Genomic DNA, 13,024 nt, shown 5'->3' with positions numbered 1-13,024 from the left:
GAAGCTAAAAACTTACATGTGTGACCCACAAGGAGGAGGGGAATGCTGGTGGGAGGGGGGTGCAGGGTAGAGGGCATAAAGGGGAGAAAAATGGGAGAACTGTAATAGCATAATAAAATATATATAAAAAGAAAAATCAAATATATATCCTTTCCTCTCATCCTCCAACCCCCCTGTTAAAAATGGGCAGTCTCTTAAAATAGGATATTACATTGACACAGTACTTTAATATACAGAACTTATTCAAAATTCACAGTTAACCTAATAATATCCTTTAGAGCAATAAAAATTTTTTTCGATTGCCTGTCTTTTAAATGTTGTAATGCGTATGTGCTACGTAACACTCAATCTTGTATTTGGTTCCGAGAGAAATGTGAACAGGTATCCTGTTCCCCCTGACTTAGTCATATGAGCAGGGCAAATGTCTTTGTTTGATTTTCCTTCTTTTGTATGATTCAGTGGAGCAGCGTGACTTCATTGGAGTGGACAGCACAGGAAAGAGGCTGCTCTTTATGGTTAATGAAGCGGACTTGGATGAAGAGCTGGTCATTAAGGGATCCATCCTGCAGAAGTAAGCCCTAGGGTTTTTCTTCTTGGCAATTCTTCTTGTCTTAAAACAAAATAAAACCACCCAGTGGATGGGAAAGAGGGAATGAAAACTAGATTATACTGTGTGAAATTAACAAAAGTATGTGAATGTTTTCCCATGAGATAGAAAGGTTTTTCTCCACCACAAAAGCTTAGCTTTTCCCTGTGTCTTTTCTTGCCAAGGTAGAGTCAAATCCTGCATAGGAGTGGGGCAAAGCAGCTGTGGGGAGAACAGGGAAAAGGGCTGTTTTTCTGCCAATGTTATAGAGCTTCCTTTAAAAAAAAAATTGTCGTAAACTCAGAACATAAAATTTACTATCTTAACCATTTTTAAGTGTTCATTTCAGTAGTGTTAAGTATAGTCACATTGTTGTGAAACACATCTCCAGAACTTTTTCATCTTACAAATTTAAACTTCTATGTCTGTTCAAAAACAACTGTCATTCTCTCCTCAGCCCCTGGTAAATACCATTCAATTTTCTGTTTCTATGGTTTTGACTACTTTAGATACTTCAGATAAGTGGAATCATAAAAGTATTTGTCTTTTTTGTGACTGGCTTACTTTACTTTGTATAATTTCCTCAAGGTTCATCTATGTTGTAGCATGTGTCAGAATTTCCTTTTTAAGGCTGTATAATATTCCATTTTATGTCTCTTTAACATTTCTTTTAATTTTTTAAATAATTTTTTAATTTTTCAATTACAGTTGATGTACATTCAATAGTATATTAGTTTCAGGTGTACAACCCAGTGATTAGACATTTATATAACTTATGAAGTGATCACCTTGACAAATCTATTACCCACCTGACACCATGCATAGTTATTAAAATATTATTGAGTGTGTTCCCTAAGCTGTACTTTATATCCTTGTGGCTCTTCTACAACTACAAATTTGTACTTCTTATTTCCATCACCTTTTTCACCCTTCCCGCTAATGCCCCTCCCATCTGGCAACCATCAAAATGTTCTCTGTATCTGAGTCTGTCTCTCTTCTGCTTGTCTGTTTGTTCTGTCTTCTAGATTCCGTATATGTATGTAAAATAACCTGGCATTTGTCTTTCTCTGTCTGACTTATTTCACTCAGCACAATACCTTCTAGGTCCATCCATGTTGTTGCTGATGGCAAGATTTCTTTTCCTTTTTTTTATGGCTGAATCATATTCTATTGCATATGTGCACCACTTCTTTATCCATTTATCTATTGATTGACACTTAGGTTGCCTCTGTGTCTTGGCTATTGTAGATAATGCTGCAGTGAACATATGGATGCATATGACTTTGTGTTTTGGGTTTCTTCAGATAAATACCGAGAAGTAAGATTGTTGGGGCCTTCTTTGTCTCTTATCCCCTGTACCTTTCCCCCATTTTCTCTCCTACCCCTCCCCACTGATATCCCTCCATGTAATCTCCATTTTTGTGATTCTGTTCCTGTTTCAGTTGTTTGCTTAGTTTTTTTTTTGTTTTTTCAGGTTCAGTTGTTGATAGTTGGGAGTTTGTTGTCATTTTACTGTTCACAGTTTTGATCTTCTTTTTCTTAGATAAGTCCCTTTAACATTTCATATAATAAGGGCTTGGTGATGATGAACTCCTTTAACTTGACCTTATCTGGGAGGCACTTTTCCATTTTAAGTGCCAGCTTTGCTGGATAGAGTAATTTTGGATGTAGGTCCTTGCTTTTCATGACTTTGAATACTTCTTTCCAGTCCCTTCTTGCCTGTAATGTTTCTTTTGAGAAATCAGCTGATAGTCTTATGGGAACTCCTTTATAGGTAATTCTCTTCTGCTGCTTTTAAGATTCTCTCCTTATCTTTAATCTTGGGTAATTTCATTATTATGTTCCTTGGTGTGCTCTTCTTTGGGTCCAACTTCTTTGGGACTCTCTGAGCTTCCTGGACTTCTATGTCTGTTTCCTTCACCAGCTTGGGGAAGTTCTCCTTCATTATTTTTTCAAATAAGTTTTCAATTTCTTCCTCTTCCTCTTCTTCTGGCATCCCTATGATTCTGATGTAGGAATATTTAAAGTTGTCTCAGAGGTTCCTCAGCCTCTCCTCATTTTTTTGAATTCTTGTTCCAGTTGTTTATTTCTTCTTTTTGTTCCAAATCATTGGTTTGAGTCCCAGTTTCCTTCCCTTCATTTTTGGTTTCCTGTATATTGTTATTTATATCACTTTATATAGCCTTAATGTCTTCATTTATTTTGCCTCCGTGCTCAATCATTTCTGTAAGCATTCTGATTACTAGTGTTTTGAACTCTGCTTCTGATGGACTGGCTATCTCCTCCTCATTGCTTAGGTTTTTTTCCTGGTGTTTTGATCTGTTCTTTCATTTGGGCCATATTTCTTTGTCTTGGCATACCTGTCACATTGTAAGGGGTAGAGCCTTAGGTATTCGCTAGGTCTGGGCAACTCACTTCGCTGCATTGTGGCGCTGTAGGGGGAGGGGTCACAGAGGGAACAATGCCACTTGCTTGCTATTGCCCTGCTTTCAAGAGACTGGCAGTTTCTCGTGCTGCCGCGACCCCCACAGATTTTTACAGACAGAAGTTCTGAGGCTTTATTTTACCTGCACTGGAACCCTGGGTTGCACAGTCTGTCTCGCTCCACAGTTGTTCCTCCCAGTTTATCCACATGCAAATGTGTGACCGCCCAGTCCTCCCGCTGCCACCTTGCCAGTTGTCCTCTCCTCTCCAGCTGCCCATCTCTGCCTCTTCTGCCAGTCTGCATGAATGTTTCTTGTTTAACTCCTTGGTTGTTGGAGTTCCATACAGTTTGATTTTCTGGAAGTTCTAGTTGTTTTTTGTTTTTAAATTGGTTGTTTTCCTCTTTTGGTTGTGCAAGGAGGTGAAGCCTATCTACCTATGTCTCCATCTTGGCCAGTCCTTTGGCTTTTTCTTGTCTGAGAAGCTCTTTATCTGTCCTTCAATCCTAAATGATAGCCTTGCTGGGTAGAATAATTTTGGTTGTAGGTCCTTGCTTTTCATCACTTTGAATATTTCATGCCAATCTCTTATGTCCTGCAAAGTTTCTGTTGGAAATCAGCTGACAGTCTTATGGTAACTTGCTGCTTTTAAGATTCTTTGTCTTTAACCTTTGGCATTTTAATTATGACGTGTCTTCATGTGGGCCTCTCTGCGTCCATCCTGTTTGGGACTCTCTGCACTTCCTCAACTTGCATGTGTATTTCCTCTTCCAGGTTAGGGAAGTTTTCCATCATTTTTCACATAGGTTTTCAGTTCTTTCCTCTCTCTCTCTTCTCCCCACAGCACCTCCATGATATGAATGTTGGTATGCTTGAAGTTCTTTCAGAGGCTCCTTAAAGTATCCTACTATTTTTGGATTTGTTTTTTTGTTTTGTTTTGTTTTGTTTTTTGGGTTTTTTTTGCCATTCTGATTGGGTGTCTTCTTTATCTTTCAAATTGCTGATTTGATCCTCTGCCTCATCTGCTCTACTGTTGGTTCCCTGTAATGTATTCCTCATTTTAGTTACTGTATTCTTCATTTCTAACTGGTTCTTTCTTATATTTTCTAACTCCATTTTTATGTTTTCTATCTCTTTGTTGAAGTTCTTACTGAGATCACTGAACATCCTTGTAATTAGTGTTTTGAACTCTATATCTGGTAGATTGCTTTTCTCCATTTTGTTTATTTCCTTTTCTGGAGTTTCATTCTGTCCTTTCATGTGGGACATGTTTCTTTGTCTCCTCATTTTGGCTGTCTCCCTGTGTTTGTTTCTGTGTATTACGTAGAGCTGCTACATCTCCTGGTATTGGTAGAGTGGCCCTTATGTGGCACAGCCTCCCCAGTTGCCAAGCTGAACACTCCAGATGCGCCACCTGTGTGGGCTGTGTGCACCCTCCTGTTATAGTTGAGCCTTGATTGCTGTTGGCACATCAGTGGGAAACATTTATCCCCAGGCTGATTGGCTGTGAGGACTTGCCGTGACCACAGCGGACGCTGTGCTATGCAGGGGCCAGCCCCACAGAGCAGAACTTACTTCAGTGGGGCTCTGTTGCCTGATGAGTTTACGTCTCGAGGATGTTTCTCGTGGGGGTGGTTGTGTGGTGCTCCACCATGGTCTAAAGCCGCCTACCAGGTGCAGGGCCTCCCAGGAGGTGCAAGCCAAGGTCAACTGCCACCTGTGCTCTGCCTGGGGACACCCAGCATGAGCTACAAAGTGACCCCCCGCAGTTGGCTGCCTCTCGTGCTGGGCTGAAAGTACCTGAGAGAGGCTAAGCTGTGAACCAAGGCCAGCTGCCCCTAGTACCAGGCCTGGGGCTACTTAGCAAGAGCTACAGAGCATGCCAAAGCCAGATGCTGCTTGTGAACCTTTGAGAGATTTCAGGATAACCTGCCACATGAGCCAAGACAGTCCATTTGTATGGGAAAACGACTGGAAACAGCCTGGGTGAGACCACAAGTTGGGTGGGGTGGGGGTCTCAGGGAATCACCTGGGAGGGAGAACAGTGTGATCCAGGTTGATGGAGACTCAGATATGGTGCCTGCCTGCCTATGCTGTGAGGAAGAGCTGGCAGAGGAACAGTGACCTCTGTGGCACCTCTGTCTGGGAGAAAACCACCTCTCCAGTCCTGGTCCTGAAGCCAGATAATTCAGTTCCTCTTTTATGTCCCTGGTGCTTTTTAAGCTGCTATCCCAGCACTGGAGCTCAGAGCAAGTGAGTCTGAGTCTGTCTGTGTACAGGCCCTTTAAGAGGAACGCATGACACTTCAACAGCTCTCTGCCTTACTTAGTCACTATCATGAGTGGTTTTCACAACCAAAAGTTATAAGGGCTTCTCTTCCTGGCACAGGAACTGTGGGCCTGTGGTCCTGGTGTGGGGCTAGGACTCCTTGCTCCTCAGGGGTCCCTCTGTAGCCTAGATATCTCTCCCAGTTTTTAACTACTACATCTGGGTGTGGGACTAGCCTGTTCTATATCTGTGCTCTTCCTACTAGTCTCAACATGGATTCTTCTGTATACCCTTAGTTATAGGACTTCTGTTCAGCTAGATTTCTGGTCGTTCTCCATAATGGTTTTTTGTAGTTTAGTTGTTATTTTGATGTGATTGTGGGAGGATTCAAGTACTGCATTTACATATTCTATCATCTTTTTTAAAAATTATTTATGCATTTATTAGTTGACTCTTGTATGTGCCCTGACCGGGGATCAAACCTGCAACCTTGGCTTATCGGGACAATGCTCTAACCACCTGCCACCCAACCAGGGTTTTACTCCACCATTGACTGGAAGCCCTGTACAGCATTTTCTTTATTCACGCATTTGTTGATGGACATTTGAGTTGCTGCTACCTCTTGGTATTGTGAATAATGCTGCAGTGAACTTGGTGGGCAAATATCCCTTGGAGATCCTGCCTTGAATTCTTCTGGATATATTCCTAGGAGTGGTATTGCTGGATCATATGATAGTTCTATTTGTAATTTTTGAGGAAACTCCATACTGTTTTCCATAGTAGTTGTACCATTTTACATTCCTACCAACAGAAGGGCTCCAATTTCTCCACATCCTCACCAAGACTTTTATTTTCTATTTTTTGGATAGGCAATGCAGTCACATTTTCTTCAATCAGCATTTATTGAGTGCTTGCCCAATGTAGACTTTTTTTTATCAGAAGCCACCCTCCTCAGAGTTTTACTGCCTGATGCAAATAGATAGGAATGCCTAATAAATGTTTAAAGCCCGGGTGATATGAATGTGAGAGGAGTAAATTGGGAAAGAAAAATACCTTACTTTTGCCCTGGCTGGTGCAGCTCAGTGGATTGAGTGCCAGCCTGTGGACCAAAGGGTCGCCAGTTCCATTCCCAGTGCAGGGCACATGCCTGGGTTGCAGGCCAAGTCCCCAGAAGGGGGTGGGCAAGATGCAACCACACATTGATGTTTCTCTCCCTCTATTTCTCCCTTCCCTTCTCTAAAAATAAATAAATAAAATCTTTTTAAAAAATAAAAAATAAATAAAAATACCTTTTTATTTTTGCTATCCAGTGCAACAGAGGTAAAAGACATATTTCAGAGTATATATTTTAATGAAAAGGAAGATAACTAGCCTCAACTGGCCCAATTATCTACCCTTATGGGTTAGAATTCTATATCAGAGTTTCGGTTATTTCATCTGTAAAAATAGGTTTAAGTGACCAAAAAAAGTAGACATTATTGTTGCTAAACAAATAAACAACTCTTGAAAAAAATTATGTAATATCACTTCCAGATTAAAATGGCTGTTTCAGATTGTATCACAGAATTTTCAACCACTAGTTCCTGAGTATGAAAAATAAATTAATAAAGACACTGGCAGAAACTTCAACAGCAGCAAACAAGGTAGGATAATTAACTGTAATAAAGCATAAAAACTGGTGACCAAGGGAAGAAATAAGATTATATATAGTAAGTAACAGAAAGAAATAAAGTTAAGCTCCCATCTCTACCCCACCACCACTCCCCAGAAGCCATACTAATGTATTATTGAAACCCTGCAAATTCTTATTAATAGCTCCAAGTCTGGAAAGAAGCAAAATGAACCTTTACCTTCTGACTGAGAAGCAGTGGGAACAACTGCTGGGGACTAAATGATGAAGCAGGAAAAATGAACTTTACAGCTGACTCTATAACAGAAAAAAAAGATCTAAACAATGAACAGGTGAAATAATACAAAGCTGGAGACTTACCCCATCACCTGAATGGAATATAACCTTAATTATGTGGAATGGAATAAGAATATTTAACAGAATCTCAGGAAAGAGAAATCTTCTAACAAAGACTCTACAGTACCTTCGATGTGTCGCCTAGATCCCTTCCATCTCTCCCACTCACATCATCCCCTGAAGCCATAGAAAAGTACATATAATACAAAATAACCACCACTCATGTGATAGTGGTCTCAGACACAGGAGTATGAGAGACAAGAATTCATCTATGTTATATCAAAATAAATGTAACGACTGTGAACAAAACCAAAAGAATCATGTCACTGTACAAATATGCAACAAACAAAATGAAAGCAAGAAGAAAGCCCTCCAAAAACACAAGGAACCTATCCTGAAAAAAACAACTCAATGAACAGAAAGAACTTTTTTACAACTGTGCAACTCTAGAATTATAAAACAATTCATTAAAATGTGGATTTAATAAATAAAATTTCAGTAATGAGATGATAACAAAATGAGATAAGAGTATATAGAACTAAAAATAGAGGACCAAGTAACTTAATTACAGAATTAACTAAAAAATTTTAAAATAACAGAATAATAGACACCACTGAAAATTATAAAGGAAAAGTTTGAGATATTCACTAATTTAGATGAAAAGCAAAATGATTCAAAGTGACAGAGAATCTAATTGAAATAAAAGACAAAGATAATTCAATATAATTAATGTCTCTGAAATAAAGAACTGATTCTGTGGCCAAAAGATGTATTCAAAGATATATGGATGTCTTGGTAAAGTAATTTCATTTAAGGGTTTTAATATAAAGAAAGAAGAACTAGTAAATATTAGTGACCTTCTGAGACTCACTAAAACAACAATAAAGGGATTTATTTATTTATTATTTTAATTGATTTTGGAGAGAGAGAGGAAGGGAGAGAGAGAAAAAACATCAATTTGCTGTCCCGCTTACTTATGCATTCATTGGTTGACTCTTGTATGAGCCTTGACCAGGAATCAAACCTGCAACCTTAGTGTATTGGGATGACACTCTAACCAACTGAACTATCTGGCCAGGGAAAGGCATTTTAAAAAGGTGTAAATCCAGAAGGCTAAAGAAGATGAAAAAGAAAACAGCAACAACAAGAGTTTGGAAGAAGGAAAGCAGGACAATGTAACATACCTGAGAAAGCTGAATGCTAAACCAGCAGAGGGGAAAGCTGAGATACAACATTATGTGCACTGCAAAACTCATGAAAGAGTCAAGATTTGGCAGCACAGAAATACAACTAGAAGGGAGGCTAAAAATAGGATTACTTGAAAATTTGTTCAAAAAGTAGTTAGATCCTCAGATTTCCCCCTTCAAACCTTAACAACTCTAGCAAGAGACAGGAGATTATTATCAAAAAAGGGTAAAATAGAGGATCTCTGGATTAGAATATCAGATGAGGTTGGAGGTATAGCACAAAAAAATGAGGGTTAATCCAATCTTCTGTTGTGAGGTCCTCAGCATCTTTCTCTTGCTTGGCCCCTTAATAGTAGCAGCCAGGCCTGCACCTATCAAGCAAGGAGAAAAGAGAATTCTTCTCTTTGGTATCAGACAGTCTAAGAGGGAAGACCTAAAGATACAGACATTTCAACGTTGAATTTCAAAGCTGAAAAAGCCCACCACATGTTTAGTGCTCCCAATCAGGTATTTATTGTGCCACTCTTAAACCTGGACAAAAAAACACAAGAATTACCACATCTAGAGGCCAGAACAAATAAAGAGGAAAGCAACAACAACAAATTAGTACGGGGAAAAAATTCAACTTGTCCCTTGCCAGTGTGGCTGTTGGTTGGAGCATCGTCTGGTACAGTAAAAGACTGCAGATTCAATCCCCACTTGGGGCACATGTGAGAAACCACCGATGCATGTTTCTTTCAAATGTCTATGTTTCTCTCCCTCTCTCCCTCCCTCTCTTGCTAGAGTTTTTTTAAATCAACTTCAAGGGAAACAGATATTAATGTAGAGAGGAGAAAATGTCAAAATAAGTAACATTATTCAGAAAGATTTTTAAAAAGATTTTATTTATTTTTAGACAGAGAGGAAGGGAGGGAGAAAGAGAGGGAGAGAAACATCAATGTGTGGTTGCCTCTTGCGCACCGCTAACTGGGGACCTGGCCCACAAATAGCTTTGAAGTTCTTAACAGCAACACTAGAAACAATAAAACAATGGAAAGAACACTTTCAAAATTCTTAAATCTATATTTAGCCAAACTATCAATCAAGTATGAGAGTAGACTAAGAACTTTCCAGACATTGGCTTTCCATGCATCTGTTTCAGAAAGCTCCAACAGGATATATAACACCAAAGCTCTAGCATAAACTAAGAAAGAGAAAGACATAGGAAATATGATAAAGAATCCCTAAGATGACGATGAGGGCAGATTCCAGGATAACACCTGTGCGCCCAGTATGCATCTATACAACCAGTCAAGACTGGAATAAATCACAAAGCTTTGGGAATATTTTATTCAAGATGACCATACTTCTTCTGGTGAAAATGATAGAGTACTTAATGTGTCTCAACACTTTGAGAGGAGTTTTAAGCACTTGGTGGTTAGTTTGGGATTGAGTTATTGCTAATTATCTATTAGAAAACTAAGAAATGAGAATTAAGTAATGCCAAGCCAAATAACAAAAATGTGTAGGAAAAAAAAATAATCATTAGTTACTAAATGGCTTCGCTGTCACTAATATTTATATATACATAATAATGTAATCACCAACTCAATCTAACCAAAATTATGATATAAACACTTTGCTATGGTGGAAGAGAAGGTTAGTGTGTTGGAGGCACGAGGGGAAAAAGAGATAAACTTCCTCTTTCATAGTTAATAGCTGGTAACTAAAGCTAAAGTCATAATAACTTAAACTTTGATTATTGAGCTAACTACAATAATGAAACAATAATACTGGGAAGGTAGGAGTTACAGGGTATGGGTACATGTGATGGGGGCAAGGCTGGTAATGAAAGAAAGCCAAATCCTCATCCTCCATAGTGGGGAATCAACAGATTTTATCTGAATTGGGAAACCTAAGAAATAATATTATAAGAGTAGTGTTGGAAATACACACATATATGTATATATACATATATAGACCTGTATGTATATGTACATACATGCATACACATATACATACATATACACGTGCGCGTGTGTGTGTACTAAATGGATCTGCTAAAAGAATTGAGACCTGGCTGGTGTGACTCAGTGGTTTGAGCACCAGCCTGCGAACCAAAAGGTTGCTGTTTTGGTCCCTGTCAGGGCACATGCCCGGGTTATGGGCTGGGTCTCTATTTGGGGGCAAACAAGAGGCAACCAGTCACTGTTTCTCTCACACATCGATGTTTCTCTCCCTCTCTTTCTTCTCTTTCTGAAAATAAATAAATAAATAAAATCTTTAAAAAAAAAAAAAGAATTGAAAGTGGGTGCTTCTAGGTAACACCATGGGGAGAAGGGGGAATGGAGGACTGAAATTTTTCTTTGTGAGCTGTGAGAAACTACTTACTACTACATATACAACTTCAATTTAATTTGTAGAATTAAAAAACAAGACGATACAATAAAATTTCCTGAATCAAGTAAAAATCTAAATTTTAAGAGTATAGGATATTCTAAGGAAATCTGGCCACATATATCCTAGTTAACTTATTAAACTTTAGGGATGAAGAAAGAATTCTTCAAGCATCCAGAAGCAAAAATCTAATCACTTACATGAAAAGAAAAGTTCTTTACAGCATTCATTACCAGAGGAACAATATCACAGAGTTCTCAGAAACTGGAACTGAAGAATGAATGCTATAAATAATGAAGACATCATTCAGATATTAAAAAGAAGAAGAAGAAGGAAGACTCTCAAACATGAAGGATCAAGAATATGGCATCTACGAACCCTTCTTGGGGAAGAAAAAAAAAGACTGACAGTGAAGACAGAATTGGATCAAAATAAAGAATTCAGTAATAGGGAAGCCATGATAGTCCTACAACAAATGTGATCTTTTTTAAAAAAATAAGTTTGGTTTGTTTTTTTTTTAAATAAGAAACACTTATTCTGAGGTAGAACCAGGTAATTAATTCTAGAAAGTGGAATTAATTAACGGTTGCCTGGTAAAGCAACTTTTCTCACCTTTGGAGGAATTTTTCTTTCAATTATAGAAATAAACTGCCTGGGTGATTAGTTTGTTTCCTTTTTCTGAAAGCAAATCTGCTTCATTGGCCTCTGAATGCATAAATACCATGTATGTCATCTAATAACATTTGTGCCTCTTGTAACTCCTGACTGAGCATGTACCAAAGGTTTCTGTCCGTTCAGTCAGAGTCTTTCCAGCTTTATTCTACTGTAAGCATTGATTTCTTGTATGCCCTTCTCACAAGGACAATAGTTTTCAACAAAGGAGAGTTTTGTTTTTTTTTAATTCTGGTGCCTGAGCCCCACCCCAGAAATTCTTATTTAATTGGTCTAGCATAGTACAGGCATTTTTTAAAGTTTTTTTTATAATTGATTATGCTATTACTTTTGTCCCAATTTCTCCCCCTTTGCCCCCTTCCACCCAGCACCCCTGCCTCTCTCTGGTAGTCCTCCTTCCTTTGTTTATGTTCATGGGCCATGCATATAAATTCTTTGGCAACTCCATTTCCTGTACTTGCTCTTAACGTCCCCCAGCCTATTCTGTAACTGCTAATTTGCACTTTGTAACCGCTTCACTTTTCCTCCCATTCCCCTATACACCCCTCCCAACTGACCAGCATCCCAGTGTTCTCTATATCTATGATTCTGTTTCTGTTCTGCTTGTTTGCTTAGTTTGTTTTTTAGATTCAGCTGTTGATAGATATGTATTTATTACCATTTTAATGCTCCTTGTTTTGACCTTCTTTTTCTTCTTTAAAGATTTTATTTTATTTTTTCAGAGAGGGGAAGGGAGAGTGAAAGAGAGGGAGAGAAACGTCAATGTGTGGTTACATCTTGCGTGCCCCCTTACTGGGGACCTGGCCTGCAACCCGGGCGTGTACCCTGCACTGGGAATCAAACCAGCAGCCCTTTGGTTCACAGGCCGGTGCTCAATCCACTGAGTCACACCAGCCAGGGCTTTTTCTCAGATAAGTCCCTTCAACGTTTCATATAATGGTTTGGTGATGATAAACTCCTTTAGCTGTACCTTTTCTCAGAAGCACTCTATATGCCCTTCGATTCTAATGATTGCTTTGCTAGGCAGAGTAATCTAGGTTGTAGGTCCTTGCTTTTCATGACTTTGAATAATTCCTGCCAATCCCTTCTAGCCTGTAGTTTCTTTTGAGAAATCAGCTGACCGTCATATGGAAACGGCCCTGTAGGTAACTAACTGCTTTTCCCGTGCCGTTTTTTAAGATTTTGTCTTTATCTTTAACCTTTTTCATTTTAATTATGCAGACTTGGTGTAATCCTCTTCGTGTCCATATTATTTGGGACTCCCTGTACTTCCTGGACTTGCATGTCTATTTCCATCACCAAATTAGGGAAGTTTTCTTTTATTATTTTTTCAAATAGGTTTCCAATTTCTTGCTCTTTCTGGCACCCTTGTGATGTAAATGTTGGACTGCTTGAAGTTGTCCCTGAGGCTCCTTACACTATCCTCGCTTCTTTTGGATTCTTTTTCCTTCTTGCTGTTCTGATTGGATGTCTTTTGCTTCCTTATGTTCCAAATCATTGATTTGATTCTCGGCTTCATCCACTCTGCTGTTGATTCCCTGTAAAT

General features: G+C 38.8%; 1 protein-coding gene across 1 annotated transcript in view; it reads left to right on the top strand.

Moving 5' to 3' along the window:
* Positions 1–13,024, top strand: part of EIF2B3 (eukaryotic translation initiation factor 2B subunit gamma) — a 104,855-nt gene that overhangs the window by 47,184 nt on the left and 44,647 nt on the right. The window contains exon 5 of the mRNA XM_054572128.1: positions 460–571. Within this exon, the coding sequence (XP_054428103.1) occupies positions 460–571 (112 nt within the window). The remainder of the gene's footprint in view (positions 1–459; positions 572–13,024) is intronic.

This window comes from Pteronotus mesoamericanus, unplaced genomic scaffold (assembly GCF_021234165.1).
Source record: "Pteronotus mesoamericanus isolate MK-2021 breed Mesoamerican mustached bat unplaced genomic scaffold, CSHL_Meso_final contig_221, whole genome shotgun sequence".
Classification (NCBI taxonomy): Eukaryota; Metazoa; Chordata; class Mammalia; order Chiroptera; family Mormoopidae; genus Pteronotus; species Pteronotus mesoamericanus.
This window is presented reverse-complemented; position numbering and strand designations above follow the sequence as displayed.